Source organism: Hyla sarda, chromosome 5 (genome assembly GCF_029499605.1).
Source record: "Hyla sarda isolate aHylSar1 chromosome 5, aHylSar1.hap1, whole genome shotgun sequence".
NCBI lineage: Eukaryota > Metazoa > Chordata > Amphibia > Anura > Hylidae > Hyla > Hyla sarda.
This window is the reverse complement of record NC_079193.1, coordinates 68,469,938-68,488,297: the sequence shown is the minus strand read 5'-3', so window position 1 is coordinate 68,488,297 and position 18,360 is coordinate 68,469,938. Positions and strand designations below refer to the sequence as shown.

At 40.4% G+C, this 18,360-nt stretch overlaps 2 protein-coding genes across 3 annotated transcripts in view; one reads left to right on the top strand and one right to left on the bottom strand.

The window, feature by feature from the left end:
• NUB1 (negative regulator of ubiquitin like proteins 1) overlaps positions 1-8,653 on the top strand; it is an 81,299-nt gene extending 72,646 nt beyond the window's left edge. The window contains exon 15 of the mRNA XM_056519629.1: positions 1,008-8,653. Coding sequence (XP_056375604.1) covers positions 1,008-1,162 — 155 coding nt within the window. The 3' untranslated portion in view covers positions 1,163-8,653. The remainder of the gene's footprint in view (positions 1-1,007) is intronic.
• Positions 8,654-8,855: 202 nt separating this feature from the next.
• WDR86 (WD repeat domain 86) overlaps positions 8,856-18,360 on the bottom strand; it is a 76,070-nt gene continuing 66,565 nt past the window's right edge. For both annotated transcript variants that reach the window (XM_056519628.1, XM_056519627.1), the window contains 3 exons: positions 14,372-14,507; positions 12,045-12,148; positions 8,856-11,442 (listed from right to left, as the gene is read on the bottom strand). In XM_056519628.1, the coding sequence (XP_056375603.1) occupies positions 11,233-11,442; positions 12,045-12,148; positions 14,372-14,507 (450 nt within the window). In that variant the 3' untranslated portion in view covers positions 8,856-11,232. The remainder of the gene's footprint in view (positions 11,443-12,044; positions 12,149-14,371; positions 14,508-18,360) is intronic.

The following is an 18,360-nucleotide window of genomic DNA, read 5'->3' as shown; positions in this document are numbered from 1 at the left end:
CAAAAGGGATAAACACTGTGGGCATCCACGTATAAGAATATCCATAACCTTCTGGTCTGCGCTGCTCAATCTTCAAAAAACCAAAACCCTCAGCATGTGCAAGATCCTCCTGCCACACCTGGGGCCATAAGAATGATTGCATGGGGACTTGTACTGTGTGTTACCCCATAGACACGATGCATGGAGTGAGCTGTGTTTCATGTTGTGCTGTTTTTTCTTCCCTGCACACCATACTTTGTATGTAAGCTTGGTACAGATATTTCATTGGGGTCCAGGAGCTTGTGAGGCTTCAATTGGAAGTGCGGGATTCTCAGAACGATCTAAAGTAATTTTAAAGAGTTTAAGTTAAATGTTTTTTTTTTTTTTTGTAAAGATTGCAAGTCCTCAATTGCATTGAGTAACAAACTGTTACTTACCTTCCCCTACATTGCTGCACTGATCTGCTGTTCTTCCTCTGGTTGGTACTTAGGTGTTACCCCAGCAGTGGATGTCCTGTAAACTAGGTTGTAGTGCAGGTCACAGGAGTAAAACGATGTGTCACTTATATGACTCACTCCAGCAGTTTCAAAGTTATGGCCCTCCGTTGTTTTATTGCTAAAGCACCTCTGCGCGTGGTGCAGGCAGGGAGCCGGCTTGCCGAGCTTCCCTGCCTCCTCAGTATCCCGGGATATGCCCACCCCTGATATAAATATGCAATTTTCTTCACTCTCATATCCTAGTGACTTGAGAGCCTGCAGTCACGTGAGCTCTTCTTGCAGGCGCAGCTCTTCTTGCTGTACCAAGGGAGCGGTGCATGTTGCATTTTACACACTGGCTGAATTGGCAAGTCCTGCTCCTATATGTTATCCTGGAAACTGACAGAAGAGACAAGCAGTGGGGGAACAAGCATTCCTTTTTTTTTTTTTTTTTTTATACCCCAACCCCAGCAATACATTTTATTACACTGGAATACCCCTTTAAACATCCATGTACAAACATTATAGACTTTTTCTTTTTTTGTTATTCAGGGACAAGCACGTCATCTTACAATGAACCAGAAATCGATCCGGTTAAAGAAATTTTGGATGATATTCCTGAACATGAGGAGGATTACCTGGATTTAACTTTAGAAGAAGAAGGGCTCGTCGTTGGGGAATATCTTTCTTACCTTGAAAAGATCTAATGTATCAGTTTAAGAACACTTCTGTTCTTTTTAAGGCACTTTTTACTGCTGACCTTTATTTTATTATTTATATAGCTGATGCTTTATTAATTTAAATGGGTTGTCTCCTCAAAGACATTGGTGACATATTGCTAGAATGTGCCACCAATGCCACAATAGTACCTAGAATAAATTGGCAGCGGCCATTATAGTCACTAGGTGTCCAGAAATAGCCACCAGCATACAAATTTGCACAACGTTTTACCGGTTGCCGCTGCCACCTCATTCTTATAACTGGACATTGGTGGCATATCCTAGTGAAAGCAAGTAATTGTGCATCGGAAGACATTATTACACATAATTTCTAGCAAAATGTTGTAATTTAATATAATTTTGTGTTTTTATATAAACCAATGCAGTAAGCACACGGGCTATAATCCTACACCAGCAGCTGCCAAAGGATTTGTATGCTAGGTATGCTGACTGCAGCATTTTTGCTATAAAATATCTAGTACTTGTAACAGGCGGAAATGCATATCATCTAGTTGTTATATACTCCAGTGTTTTTTTGTTTTTTCAAACAGTGTGCCTCCAGCTGTTGCAAAACTACAACTCCCAGCATGCCCGGACAGCCACTGGCTGTCTGGGCATGCTGGGAGTTGTAGTTTTGCAACAGTTGGAGGGACACTGTTTGGAAAACACTAACATACACAAACTTTGGTTCAGAGACCAAACTTAAGTTGCGGTTTTCTTCCTTTGGATGACTGATTATGATTTTTTTCATAGAAAAATCTGATGTTTTCTTTTATATTTAATTGTACGCTCACGAATGCGCCCCGCAGTGCCTCCGCTGTCCCACCTTGGACAGTGATTGGCTGAGGGGTAGTATGACGCTCTGGGCCCGGGCTTCGCGATTTCTGACATGAAGAGGATCGCAGCAAGGGACTGGAGCGGGACACCGAAGGCACCGAGGGGGCACTGAAGGTAAGTAAAGTTTTTTATTTTTTTATTTATTTTTTCATATACTGTGCAATGGCCAAAGGTCCCTCACAATAGATAACCACTTCAAAAGAAGTCAAGGTGGCTTCTAAATAAGGGATCTTCTCATACTCAGTCACCCACTGCTACCACTCCACTGCACATTGCTTCCTGGTTATTTTGTTTACCAATCACAGGCTGAGGCGGGTCACTGCTGTTACCAGTGATTGGCTAAGCAGGCATTTCCTGTGCGTTTAGATGTCACCATGAAGCAGTGTGAACGAGACCTGGGCTCCATTGAAATGGCAGTGGTGGGGGATCAGTGGCAGGTGAGTATGTCTTATTTTTGAGCAAAGAGTTCCTTTTAAAAATGTTTTCTCTTTACAGACAACCCCTGAATGATTGCATACTGTACTAAAAGTATTTCTAATAATAACTATTGTAGGTATTTCTATGGAAAGATTGCTGCCCAGTTGTCAAAGTGTACCCTTCAGATTGTTAGAATTCCATAAGCAATCATTATAAATAATGATTAAAGTAACACCCCAACCGTGTTATGGCTGGCTCTGAGGGGCGGAGCATGATACAAAAATCCACTGAGAATTGTGCTGCCATGCACTGCTACCTCAGACCCTATAGTTAACTAAACACTCAGTTGTGCCCAGAGTCTCCTTCTTAAAGAAAAATTCAGCTACAAGACAAAGCAAGTGTGTCCTGGTCCGATTTTTATTGGAGCGATCTGTGTATATTTTTTTAGTCTTAGCAATAGTTGTCATTGTGACTTTCTGGGATCTGATTATTGCACATCATTTCTTATAACTTTATTCCTTTTATATAAAGGCAAAAGCCTGGTATTTGATTATATGTGACTGATCCAGACTAAAAGGCCTGGAGAGGCAGGGTCTCCATCAAGGGCCATAGTGTACAAATTAAAGGGGTTATCCACCATAAGATGATTTTAGCAGCTACCTGCTAGACAGTAATGGACCTGCATAGGAAGGATCTGCGCTTGTTTGTTGTGAGATTACCATAAAGCTGTGGCTTTCTTTTTGTGACCCTCAGTATTTCCTGCTGAAGTTTTCTTTTTTTTACTACAAATCCAAGAATTCCACTTTCCCACACATCAGCCACCCCACCCACTGAACAACAAACAAGCTAGATTCAATGAAAAAGGTCAGTACTTTCTAATCAGGGTGCCTCCATTTGTTCAACCCATTGAAGCAGACAGGCTCCCTGTCATCACCTGACAAGTGATGTCAGGTCTCGGCCGCACTGCACCCTGGGAAATACCAGAGACAGGAGTCATTTTTTTTGCTGTTAAAAATGAACATCCAGAGCAAAGTGCACATAAGAATACGAGACCAGCCATTAGAGACAGGTACAGACACTATATTATGAACTATACTATAACTTTACAGCCCCTGTAGCATAATCAAATATGCTGGAATACCCCTTTAATGTTAAAGCACAGCTCCATATGTACAAATCACTTAAGTGCCTTATTGTAGTATTGTTTGTGTAATGTATCTTGATTTCAACATAAATTTGCACTGTCTGGAAGAATTAACTTGTACTTCTAGCTTAAAGATTAATAATAAATAATACAATTTTTGGAAATGAAATGGTACATCTACTTTTGAAATCATATTTTTATTATTTCTGTGTATCTAAAAATCAAGCAACTTTGCAAAAAAAATATATATATATACATACACTATGTGCATTCATGCCATGTGTATATTCTCTTTCTGTAGTCATGTATTACTCCATTCCATTGCTTATACTTACTAATCTACAGGCAGCAATAGTAGGGGCAAATAAATTTAGTAAAGCAAGCCTTTCACATGCCAAAATATTTAGCTGACATCTGTCTCTCCTGATCCATTTCTGCACATAAACCCCTAAATCAACAGGTTCAGACACATTTTTTTATAGTGTATGTGAGTCTCCCACTATATCTTCTTGATTATAACCCCTCACCCATAGTGGAAGGGAGATAGAGTTGGCTGAATTCCTGGCTAGAGTGTACACAGAAACGGAAAGTCTGTTCCAAGTTGTATAGTAGACAGTAAGTTGGGCTAATAGAGACAACAGCAGACAGTTTGCATTAATATCAGGACATGCTAAAGCATGAAAGTAAAAAAATTTATTTACCAATATATGTTAATTTATTAGACAAGTGAAAATCGGGTTCATAGCCATAAACCCTTTAACACACCTGAAGGATCAGATTTCCCACAGGTTTGTAGTCTGTAACTACAGAGACACATATAATCTGCATAACAGCCCAAATTTGTAGGACGTTTTTTATCTGTATTATTTGCAAAGTTGCTATAATTTTTTTTAAGATAACTGGACCAATAAATTTAAAAATCAGAAAGTGTGCATACCCTTTGAAAGGGGTACTCCGGCCCTAATACATCTTATCCCCTATTAAAAGGATAGGAGATAAGATGTCTGATCCAATCTGTCATTGCGCTGGAGGCTCAGAGTGTGCAGCATGACGACCGCGGGGCCAGAGTATCGTGATGTCACGACTCCGCCCCAGTGTGATGTCACACCCCGTCCCCTCAATACAAGTCTATGGGAGGGGGCGTGACATTCGTCACGCCCCCTCCCATAGACTTGCATTGAGGGGTCAGGGCGTGATGTCACATCCTTTGGATAGGGGATAAGATGTATTAGAGCCGGAGTACCGCATTAAAGTTTACTGGTCAGAATAGTGCTTCTAAGTTCAGATTTTTTTCTTTTGGAATTCTAACCACCATGTAGGAAAGAGTTGTCTACAGCTGGAACTAGTGTAAACTAATCTACGATTAATATGTTTGTGTTATGAATGAATAACTTTGGATCTACATTAATGTTATTAGTGAATGTGGTTTGACTACAGAAGGGGGCTGTTGTCTTCTGACGTTAGTAAAACAGTCACTGGTCTGAAGAATATTAATAATTCTTTATGTTACATAGTGCACAGATTCTGCAGAAGTAATGGCTTCCTTCGGCCAATATTGTTCAAGCACAATTCAGTATTAAAAATTGCTCTCTGTTGTTAGCATTCTGTTGAATTGCAGAAAACTATTGCACAATTGTGACACTTTACTAATCCATGTTGTACAAATCTTTGCTATTTAAAGGTTTCTAATTTTCCAAAAAGAAACTGTAAATCTTTAATGGTGTATTCACATCTACAGTAATTTGCGCAGATTTGATGCCCAGGACTTAATGAGCAGATTTGATGCTGCAGATTCCAATATAAACTAAATGAATGAACACAGCTTGAAATCCTGTGCATCAAATCTGCACAGGATACTGTACGTGTGAATAGACCCTAAAGGAGCAAAGATGTGTATGACACAGATTAGTTAAGTTTCACAATTGCAATTGACTACTTTCTTACAGCGCCAACTTCTATCTTCTGTGACTGCGATTTACAGAAATTTTTCAAAGTGAAACAAAAAAAATTCACCATTCATAGTTTTCCACAAAGTTGTGTGTATGTGTAAAGGTATGCAGTAAGTCTCATCCAATCCTTACCTTATATTGAAGTGAATGGAGTGTGCGGTGAATTAAGTCACTTAATGGTATGGAGCACTTCATTTTAGGATTTTTGATTAGAATGGAGAAGACCCTGCGCCTATCACTGGCTGAGGCGGGACATCTCTGCGTCGGCGCTAAGCCCAGTGCGATGCACAAGGCCCCGAATGCGGAAGAAGACCGAGAGGCACTAGAATAGACACTGGAGGGGTGGGACTGGGATAGTCAAGTATTACTCGTTTTTTTATTTTTACCCCAACCCCAGCAATACATTTTATTACACTGGAATACCCCTTTAAAGGGGTAATCCAGTGCTTAGACATCTTATCCCCTATCCAAAGGCTACCACGCCCCCTCCCGTAGGCTTGCATTGAGGGGTGGAGCGTGATGTCACACGGGGCGGAGGCATGAAGTTACACGCCGCCGACCCTGTAGTCGCCTGTAATCATACCCGGAGCGAACACGCTCTGGGGACTGATTACAAACTGGGTGCCGCGTGCATGATCACGGGCGTCCCCAGCTGCGGGACTCCCGCGAGCAGGCATCTTATCCCCTATCCTTTTTTTTTTTGGGCTGGAGTACTCCTTTAACAATACAATATTAGGCAAAGTGACTGACTTAGCATCAGCTCCACTCTATCTTTTATTATGGTAGACAATAAGACAATAACTTCCTGTTAGGTCATATTCATTAGGCCTGCAGCACATATGGCTGAGTTTTGTAAGTATAGGTTCCAAAAAGCACATGACTTTTTACTAAAGATAAGAATGGAAATACATTTATTTTTGGGAAATGTTCTTCATACTTTTCCAGCAGTGGCAGCTGCAGGTCCCTACAATAGTACTGACAAACCTGCAGTCTGAGTTAGGCTTCTTTCACGCTAACGTTTGTGCCCGTCAGTGTACAGGTCGTTAGGAAGATAATGGGAGAAAAATTTGCGCATGACTCTTCTTTTTCTCCAGCTATCTTCGGCCGCAATAAAGGGAGTTCTAACGGACGTTAGAGGAATCCCATTCAAGTTAATGGGATCCTCTTTGCCCGTTATAAGTCCCGTTTTGCTCTGTTACAATAACGGACGTTAATGGCAGCCAAAGTAGAAAAAAAAAGCCATTAACGTCAGTTTATAACGGAGCAACAGTCATAGTGTGAGAGAAGCCTAAGATTTATTTTATAAAGTTCCTTGTGTATTGCTACAAATAATAGTATTCCTGATCTCCAGCCTCCTTCCATTTGCTTTATTACTAGGAGTGTGTTAACACCAGCATTTGTATAGAGATGCACAGCACAATAATGTGGTGCTCATTTGAATATTAAATATATTATCTAGTTGCCTAATGAAAACACAATGAAATAAAATGTATTTTACTAATATTATGCAATGCCGACAACGTACCGATATAGAAAAACGCTTAGTAACACATCTCATTAGTAGACCATAGAACCATCAAGTTTACTAGACAACATCCTCTCCATATAATAGACATATTACAGACATATTATAGAGGTTCTATAATCTGGGAACCTTTTTGTAATAGGAGACTTTGTTTTTCTAGTGTTATGATATTCTTTACGATTAAATATGGTTTTTCTAATTTACCAGTAAAAACATTGGATGTCCCTGATTTTTAATAAGTTGTCCCAACAAAAATTCAAGTTGGCACCCCTGTAGGTCCTACTCCTAGGCTGGTATGCGTTGGCATTGATGCATTATCCTTCTACCCTGGAGCAGCAGTCCCTGAAATTGTTCTGAAATATCACATAGTGTTGGCATTTTAACATGTATTTCCAAAAGTGTCCCCAAACAATGGAACCTATGTAAATGGTGATGACTGAGCCAACAATACACAACATAATTTGAACAATATAGATTTTGTATGCATCCGTTTCTCAATGTCCCCCTTTAAGTGGGGATAACTGTTGGAAAACTTGTCAAAGCATGTCAATAAATTAATAAGACCACTTTTCATGTCTGTGTCCTGTTCCTTTAGTTCTAAATGTCTACACTTAAGCAGGTACTAAGGTAGACAATATTCACAGATTCAAACCCACATGTACCATGCCTGATGCAACAAAATGAGACACATTTCTTATGCTGTGTGCCAAAAAGGACAGGAAAATATACCTTCTTCAACACGGGCCTATCAGGAAGATTACATAAAAGGCCATACCGTGCTCCAAATTAGTGTGCCAAAATTTTGGCGCATTACTTTTACCTGAAGAAAGCCAACTCTTAGTTGGTGTAATTTACTGCAAACTAAAACCAGACAGTCTACAGATGCACCAGATTTATCAATTAGTCTGAGCTACTGAGATAAATCCGGCACATTAGTAGTCTGTCCATTTTAGTTTGCACTAAGAATAAGAGTTTTCGTAAATTCCACCCTCTGTAGTTCTATAAGATTAGACAGGTAGAAAAAGCACAGCATGTTATGCTATTCTTCCTATCAAAATGACATACCATGTGAGACCTTTTCTGCTTCCTAACAACCCCCTTAAGTCCAAAGTCAACACTGGCCAATTCTTCGGATTGGTACTGGTTCCAGTAGCTAAACTCTACAGACACACGGATATTTGACACATCATCGAGACAAGACTAGTGCACGGTAATATTGCAGCATTTTCTCATAGCAACCAATCTGCCCTACAGCTCTGATTTTGGTCGACTGTCTAAAGTATATGGTGGCCTGGCTTTCCACTGTAGAAGATGTCAGTGGAGAAAAGGGTCAGGCAGTGAAGATCAAACACTTCTATTGTTCCGGAAGGCAGAAGCCATCGGCAGAACTGTCTGGCTGAAGCTTACCACTCCACTGCCCATAGCACACACATGAACATATATTATTTAATGTATATGAGCACCTTTAGTCTTGTAAAAGTCTCAGCCTTTACCAAGTGTTCCAATTCTCTGCAGAAGATTGGAATGAGGCTCTGGACTATGTCACTCCAGAAGCGGAACACTTGATAAGTGGAATGACTTTTACTAGACACTGGGGTTCACCACCTCCTTCTTTAGGGTGACCTAACTCTACTGAGCATCTGCTGATCGCACAACCAATATGAAGATGTTAATTTGCTCAGAAGTATAGGCCATCTTCTTTAAAGAAGAAGTCCAGTGGTAAGAAATGTATCCCCTATCCGTGGGATAGGGAATAAATTTCTTACCGCTGGACTTCTTCATTAAGTAAAGTTTATTTTTTATTTTTTTCTAAGCAGAACAATTTATTACTTACTAAGTCAATACAGATCACTGTCCAATATTTTAACATTTGAACCACAATCTGTAAATCGGATTTGTTGCCATCCTGTACGTAAAAGTCCATTCCAACAGTGGTGGTTCTCTAAATACCAAACAGACCCGCTTAAGTCAGAAGGATAGATATAAGATCTGATGTACACAATGTTAATAATTTAGGATTTCTTCCAAAAAGAACCAGAATTAGCCTGGAGGCAAATCAATGGCACTGTATGGTTTTATTTTCAGAGTTTAGCATTTCTTCAGAAAGTGGCCTTCAGGAAAATCGTACCTCAATGGTGCTGACATCTCTTGTGGCTCAGAAACTGTTTGCATCCAGTAAAAAGTATTTAAGGTCATCGTCACTTCAAAGGCATTGTATGGTGTTATTGTCAATGACAGAAGATATACCATGCCATGGTATTATTGAGCAGTGTGTATATGTAGTACTGCTACAATATAGCAGAAGCCTTTCTAAAAGAGTTTTAAAGTAATTTTAGAATTTCTTGTAAAAAAAAATCAATTAGTTTAGATTTTTTTAAATGTATTTTTCCTAATTTAAAATGAAGCAAATTTGCAATAGGTCTGTATTAAAAATGTCCAATATTTTTCTACAGTGCCAATGCAAACTATGCATCTCCAAACTGATACTTCCTTCCGAGTGTTCCCAACTTTATGCTTATGTATATCTCATAGGATTGCAAGAAGAAGAGAGCACATAGGAGTGAGTATGACAACAAGATCAGACTACACGGTTTGTTTGTTGTCTGTTACCATGGAAACTTAGTTTGCATAGTTGCTGTAGGGAAAACTTTTATTTTTTATTACCTATTGCTAAAGTGCTTAATTTTTCATTTGAAATACTTGGGGCGAATTTAAAAGAAACTGCTTGTGAAAGTGCTCACGGCCATTATAACTTGTAAAATGAAACGTTATGCAACTTTCTAATAATTTAGTGTTTTCGTTGCTCATCGTTTTCATGATATCTGCTTGCTGCCAGTGAGTTATTCATCCCTCCAGATAATGAAAACCAGGACTTATATATATATATTTTTTTTAATAAGCAATTATACATTTTTACTTTTGTACACATCTGTTGTAAAGCTTCAGTTTGTAGGATAATGCAATAGGGTACTGAGGACTCATGAGGCATAGTTTACCTTCATATGCCTCTGATTACATGTAGAAATAAGTGGAGACATTTTTTATTTAGATTACATATTCCTCACATGACTCTTTACCTCTGTACATCTTCTTGCATATGGCTCTGCATTATTTTTCTCAAAGAGGACTGCCTTGACAGGTTGCCACGGTAGGGATGTCCCGCAGTATTGGTATCGGTATCTGTGCCGATACCAGACATCTGCACCAGTACTTGTACTCATGAAAATGTCTCCAATACCTGCAGACTATATACTCCCATGCAAAGGCCTCTTTATCATTTGCTTCATTATCCAGAGTGGTGCAGGACCTGCTGCACGATTACATTTTTTATATGTGGCAGGTCCTGCACCTCTCCAGCTTGTAGATGAAGGTCCTGCACCACTAACAGAGCAAAGGATGCAGGGGCCTCAGGGTGGGGGCAGAGGGAAGGTGAGTGGGATTTTTATTATTTTCTTTTGGAGGGGAATTACTGGGGGAAACTAATGGCACTTAATGGGGGCATCTACCTAATAGGATGTTCCCTACCTGACTACCTAACTACTAGGGGCTTGTACCTAAAATGAGAGGGTTCCCTACTGGGGTCTTCTACCTAATAGGGACATTCAGTTCCCACCTCTAGTATCTTCTTGGGCTTCCCTACCTTACTACTGGGGGCATATATTATTTATGTGTGTCAGTGAGGTCCTCATGTTAGGCTTTTGCCTAAGGATTTCGTCACCTCTGCTGTCACATGACATTAATAATAAAAAGTATTGGTAACTGGTAAGGGTGAGTACTTTATTTATTTTTTTTATTTATGGATTAGGACAATCCCTTGTAGCAAACTCAGTTGTGAACTGTATTCAGTCTGTACAGGTTTTACATCTAAGAATGTAAACAAGAATGTTCCATTCACTGACAGCAATCAGATTTTTGAGCACACATTATATTCTAGCATGTTAGAACTTTCTGTCATACAATAACTAAAAGGATTGTCCCATCTTAGAGGGGAGTCCTATGTTCAGGTCAGAGTGAAAAACCAGTAAAATCAGCTGAATGTCCGACAGCAATTACCATCGGTTTGTCTGATAATATTTACAAGGAAAAAACCTTAAAAACTTTTAGATTGTCTTGTCGTACATATTGCAGAATACAAAAAATATATTACATTTCCAGTTATCTTCTATTGCTAGAATTCATCCAAAGTTCACATCAGTTCTACAGGTTCACAGTCTGCAGTGGCCTCTATGGAACAGCCAACTTTATTGTGAAAGATATGAGGCATGCTCCCCTTCTGAGAGTGCCGGCTCCTCACCGAGGACTTCTTCTGGTGCTTCCCCTGTGAACTGATGCCTGTAATGTCCCAGACTCTGAGCGTCCCATCATGAGATGCTGTATATAATACATTGTTATGGATCTGCAAAGTAGAAAGAGAAGTTATAAATGGCCGTCCCTCTGGTCTCCTCCTCCACATGTGTCATTACCGATAAAGATTCGCAGTTTTGACACTGATTAAGGGCTGATTCACATCACGTTTTCTCCCATACGGGAGCGCATATGGCAGGGGGGAGCTGAAACCTCGCGCTCCCGTATGCCTTTCTATGCGCTCCCGTATGCCTTTCTATGCGCTCCCGTTTGTAATTCATTTTAATGAGCCGGCCGGAGTGAAACGTTCGGTCCGGTCGGCTCATTTTTGCACTTTTTCACCGGACCTAAAACTGGTCAACCATGGTTTTAGGTCCGGTTGTAAAAGCGCATACGGCGCAAAAATGAGCCGACCGCCGTTACAGTCCGGCCAGCTCATTGAAATGAATTACATACGGGAGCGCATAGAAAGGCATACGGGAGTACGGAGTTTCAGCTCCTACCGACCCCCCCCCCCCCCTGCCGTATGCGCTCCCATATGGGAGAAAACATGATGTGAACCCAGCCTAAACCGGGCCTTCCTGGGCTGGAAAATGCAAAGCATGCTATAATGTGTATTGTAAGGAATATACGGAGGGGGACTTAGTAACACACCTGAATGCAGTTTATGATAAAAGTGTGTCCTTGGAAGACTTGCTGCAGGTTTGCTGACTTCGTATTAAACGCCCGGGCACAAGCATCACCGCTCCCTGTAAACACTGGAAGAATAAAGAAAAGACCACATTCACAAATACAGCAATGTATACATAGCGGTGTATGGCTAAGCAATTGCAGCATATGGCAGTTCACTTGTACATGTTTTAGGCTCGCCATACTGGTGTCCCTCCATGTCAGCAGCTTGTTCAAATGAAAGATACACTTTAAGGGTAGGGTCACGTGTGCCGTATTTTGCAACTTATTTTCTGCAGCTAATCTTGCTACCCATATACTTCAATGGGTAGAAAAATATGCAGCAGCAAATACCAGCAAAATACAGCACGTGTGTCCCTACCCTGAAGGGGTTTTCAAACTTATCTTACCCACCTGAGACATTGGTTGGCTGAGTGGGCACTTTGTGTCAGAAGGTGGGACTGGGGTTGGCCAATGGCAGCAGAGGGAGATCACAGCAGGTGAGTACACATATCATTTACTTCAGCCTGGCCACTAATCATAAAAACAAGTCCCCAATATCTCCTTATTACTCCAGGTACATTTACCCCTAATAATTTTCCCCATTGCTTTAATACTACAAGGAGTCATTTATGATCACCTTCCATAAACACGCCCTAAGGGTAGGGTAAAATGTAGTATATTTTACTGCATATTTTCTGTTGCATGTTTTCTACCCATTGAAGTCAATGGGTACCCTAAAGGATGAAGTAAGCCAGCACTGAAAAATCTAAGGTACCAGCAAGATGTTATACAAAAGTCTTGGCTGTAATAGAAAGGTTCTTCCTCCATGTCTGTTTATGTCATTATATAGGATGATGGCTACAAAGTTGGTTGCCAAAGCAAAACAGACTCCCTGCTCAGTGCATCCCCGTCATTGAATCCTATTCATTAACTGCAGTGTGGTTTGGTTATTCATCTATGTACATGACAGCATGGCAACCTGAGTTATCCACAGAAGTAAGAACTGTGTACTGACATAATATCCAGTCATCTTGGCATCAGGATTATAATACACGATAAGGCTAAATTCCCATGGTGCTTGGTGAGTATATTCAGCAGAACTGCTTGAAACACTGCAGGTATATACTTATGGATGAAGCTGTATTCTGCTATTGACTACAATTAAAGGGGTTTTCTGGACAAAATTCGTGTATTTGATAGTTACCCAGCACAACCACTACATGTATAGAGCTGTCTGTGTGCTCTGCCAGGTGTCCGCATCCCTCCTGATCAGGAGCGTACATAGAATTCATGGGGCCCATAGCAAATATTTGAATTTCCCAGTCCCTGATTTTGCTATGGGACCCCATTAGTAGTCTTCCCTTCTTTTCCTCAACTCCTGACTATACTGTCAGCGCAACAGGACTCACTATGAAGGGGCTGGAGTGGCGCTCAATCCAGCAGCCATCTCCAGCCAGGCACCCAAAGTCGGAGCGCAGTGAGCTCTAACCTCCAGTGCCTAGCAGGGGGTCGTCAGGGTGCTGTTAGGCCAAGCACCACTCATAGGGACGCCTCTTCATAGTGAGTCCTGTTGCGCTGACGGTATAGTTCAGGAGGTATCGGAAGGGGGAGGTTTGTAATCAGCGGAGCTGGGGCCCATACAGGCAGACCACATAACCACCGTTGGTTGTCTTGTCCCACGGGCCCTATAGCAGTTGCGTGGTCTGCCTTCATGGATGCTATGCCAGTACATCTGATATTGATGATGTATGGTGAGAGTAGGTTATCTAAAATATTTGCAGAGAAAACCTTGATTTTTTAAATAAAAAATGAATAAAACATACCATATTGTATACAGTTGCACTAAAAATCTCACTTTCACAATGCAGTTGTTAGACATACCTTTGGCTTACAAATGTTGATGAAATCTATGGACATGTGACCAAATATGCTGGGAAGGTGAATTGAGTATGCCTGTCACTGTTTCATACATCTTTTTACAGAATTTACACTCAAAACGCAAATGTATGATATATTTATTTTCGTTACATACAACCTGTATGAAGAGGCGGCCATATTTGCATTGACAACAGGTCATATAGTCTTAAGACTCGGAAACTATCAGTCTATTAGCATGACCAGTCAGTATTATAAATGATAGGGGAGAACCATGTTATAGATACTGCATTGGAGCCCAGAAGCTTCACCTTATGCCCTTGGGACTCCACTCCAGTTTATATTGTATTTAGAACAATTCCACCCTATTTATGTGCCCACTATGAAGGACAGAATGCAAACATGAAGCAGACGTGACTATGAGGGTGACTTACATATCCCATCATGGTATTTCAAAGTGCTAATGCTGTGTTTATGAGACTTGTATGTTCGGACACATTCACCAGTGTCGGACAACCAGCATTTCGCAGTCCGGTCAACGCTGCCAGAAAATAAATGTCGTCCAATCATCTGTGAAAAGGAGAACATTGTTACGCTTTATAGTTGCATTTAACAACTACTGACAGGAGGTTAAGTGCAAGAAAACAAGCTTAGATTTACGCTTCGATGAGATCACATACAAATATGGAACTATCATTTTTCAACCCTGTATAAAATATCTTACACAATACAATATTGCAGCTGAACACATGATCCAGTATGTGAGAGCCAACAACAAAATCAGGAAAATATTAAGAAATGGGAAAAACGATCAGGATGGAAACAATATAGAGGCCGGACCCAAGAGGCTGACTACATGCACCATTTTGATATGGCCACCCACAAGGGAGGTCAAGGTGAATATTATTGTTGCTGCTTAACTCTTACTTTGGCTTAGCAGCCTTGGGACATTTTTGGATTTCACAATGGATTTCAGCCCATTGTATCGACATAACCTTTGGCGTTACTATAACTATTCTGCTATCCAGACATCTCATCTTCCAGGGTCATGATACAGTGAGATCAGGTGTTCACAATTCACTATTTAATACATTCCACATTGATACTCTTCCTATGCTTCTCGTTGGCGATATGCTGGATTTTTTTACAATATATGTGGCCTTATGTACATAAAAGTTCAGATGTTCTTGTATCCTGTTACAATATTTAGCAGTTTTAAAACATAATAAATACAAGACTGGAATTTTGCTCTAGTACAGGTATGAACATTGACATTCTACTATGCAGCACCTTAAGGATATAATAAAGGTATAAATTAAGGAATACGATATGATTTCTATATAGTGATTTATCAAGGCATTTTCCTAATGTTTTTGAGGTGCTTTAGCTGGTGTTTTTTGGGACTTTTTTATGTTTAAAGGTCGCCAGGCTGGATTGAGGAATAAAAACAACGTGTACTCACCTGCTGTTATCCCCATCAACATGCAGTAGTGCCCACTGCTCATTACTTCCTAGTAACATCTTGGCCACTCTGCCAATCATTTGTTGCTGCAGTGATCCACCTCAGCCTGTGATTGGCTAAGCAGGCACTCTCTTGAGTCCAGGATGTGCTGAGCAATGGGACAGGGCTCTGATAGAAAGGCAGCAGAGAATTGTTACAGGTGAGTACACGCAAAAGAAGTGCAATTCCAGCCTGAGTGACGAATAGAGAAAGGCATGGAAGATCTGAGAGGAGATGACACTAATGTAAGTGTTACTAGTTGTGCATATTTTTTAGGATTCATGTAAGTAATGTCCTCCTGGTATCCTCCATGATTAGCCTTTTTTTGTATAATGGCTAATTCTAGAAAATCCACTAGGCCAAAAAATACATGTTACGATGTTCTAATTTCTTCTTCAAACTTGTAGTCAGATTATGTAGAGTTCAGGTCACCTTGTGTAAATATTGCAGCCATGTATCTGTCAATATTATCCCATGTAACATGCCGTCATACACATCACTTGTTATACTTCCCTCTCCAAGACAAAGATCCTCTCATCCAATAACAGCTGAGCTTAAGTGCAAGTGATTTTAGGAGACCTATGTCAGGAAAACAGCCTCAGTGTTCAAAGTGGTGAAATATCCGCCAGATGATTGTTTTTATCTCTCTTTTTATTGTTTGAAATAATCTAGTGATAGAATTACGAAGGCTAATCTGCCAGGACCTAGAGGTGACGTGAGAGGCAATCCTTTCCACGTGTTTTCTTTGGCTGTCTCTAGTAATGTACATATGAAAGGAAATTCAACATAAACCTAATGTTTCACCACATCATAACAGGACTCTAGGACCTCTGTACCGTAAAGCTCACAAGGGATTAGCAATTATCATAAAGGGAGTTGTGACGACACCGGCTGTTCATTAGATGGCGGAACTGGTCTTAACCTTTCAGTCGCCTTCTCTGGGTCTTAACTTTGACCTCCAATACCCAGACACCCTAGGACTGGATCAAAATAGAATGACCAGCAGGCAGTAACAAGTAAATACTTTTATTAATATTGGAAGGTAACAAGAATAACATTGAAACTCACCATTTGAGCATTGGAACAGGAGATGATGGATTTCATGATAATGCAAATAAATATTAATGATAACAGCCAGGAATAAAATAGACGACAAAAGAAAGAGAAGTATATGAACTATCCCTAACTTACTCTCCCTAATCATGCTCTAAACCTTTCCCTAAACTACACCAGACAACAACCTTACTTTCCCGAGATATCCCTTTTGATTGCCCTAGACTATAAACTACGCTGAGGCAACCAGAAGGCATTAGGACATTAGAAAAACAGAAGCTAACCAAACCTGAAACACATACACTTGGAAGCAAACAAACCGAGAGACACTCCAGCAACTACAAAATATTAATATCAGGATAACACAAAACAAACCAAGACATATCCAACTAGGTACCAGGACCCAAACATAAAACATAAGATAATCTAGATACAATTGAAAAGACTAAATACAGCATATGCTTTATTCCACAGAGAGTGCACGAGCCGAGGACAGGTAAGTGACTGAACCCTGTACAGGAGATCAGTGGGGTCCCAACACAATCTGACAATTATCCACTATCCACAGGATAGGACGTGTATACATTTTCTGCATGGAAATTTTCATAATAAATCTGCAGCAGATTACAGGACCAGCAAAGCACATGTGATTTGGGTTGCAGATTTGCCACAGATTTCCCCATTGGAAAGAATGAGGAAGATAATCAATGGGAAAGCAAACCTACAGCATTTCCGCACTAAATCCACAGCAAATCTGCAGCAAAATCCATTTTGATATCCATGCCAATTTTTGTCATGATTTATTGCAGATTTTTTCCGAAAGTAATCAGTTTGCATTCACACGTACCCTATGGTTTTACTGCTGCAGATTGCATTCAGACAAATCAATACAAATAAATAATTGAACACAGCATCGAATTCATGGTGGGTATGGTACGTGTGACTGTACCCTAAGAGAAAATCCACCGATCTTGTTTGGGATTTGCTGTGGAGATTATGCAGACTTGGTGCGGATTTTACCTAAGCCATTATGGCGTACCTGTCGTTTTAGGTGACTTTTGAGGATAAGCTGTCTTGTGTGTGTACATGAGAAGCAGCACTATTTTTTTGGGCCATTATATAATGTATATATGGCATTTTTCAGCAAAGTTCTGCTCTGCAGGCTTCATCTCTAATTTTCAGTTCTCCCAGAGCGAGTGGGCGGAGCTCCTTTCTCCCCTCTCTAAAGACTTGTATTGGCTTGTCTTGCTGACACAGGACACAGCTGAGCTGAAATTCAGAGTGGAATACAATCTCACTAAGAAAGAGAGTAGATGGAAGAAGCTTCATTACAATAGAAAGAAGCATATTTGTTTTGGAGTTTTGAAAAATTTCCCCCCTTGTCTCCAGCTGTTGCAAAACTACAACTTCCAGCATGCCCGGACAGCCAAAGGCTGTCCGGGCATGCTGGGAGTTGTGGTTTTGCAACAGCTGGAGACGCACTACTCAGAAAACACGGCCCTACATAGCTACTGAAATCCACAATCGCAACGTAAGGCAATCGACCCAAAAAAAAAAAAAAAAAAAAAGCTGAAAAGATTCCCAAACTGAATAAGTACCTTTATTTTCTCCTTTTCCCCCTGAACATATCAGATTGTATATTGGTACGCTCCTATAGTCTGTCAGCAGATTCATTTATTTCACTAAGAAGGTAAAACAAACAGACCCGTCTGGATTCTCCCCTCACATAAACTTAGGGCTCACATGATCTGTGTGCGGAGACGGCGAATTAATCTCCATCCAAATATACATCTATATGATCACACACAGAAAAAGCAAATGGTTTTGAGTGAGTTGTTTATAGAACTATATAGGGGCGATTTCAACTGG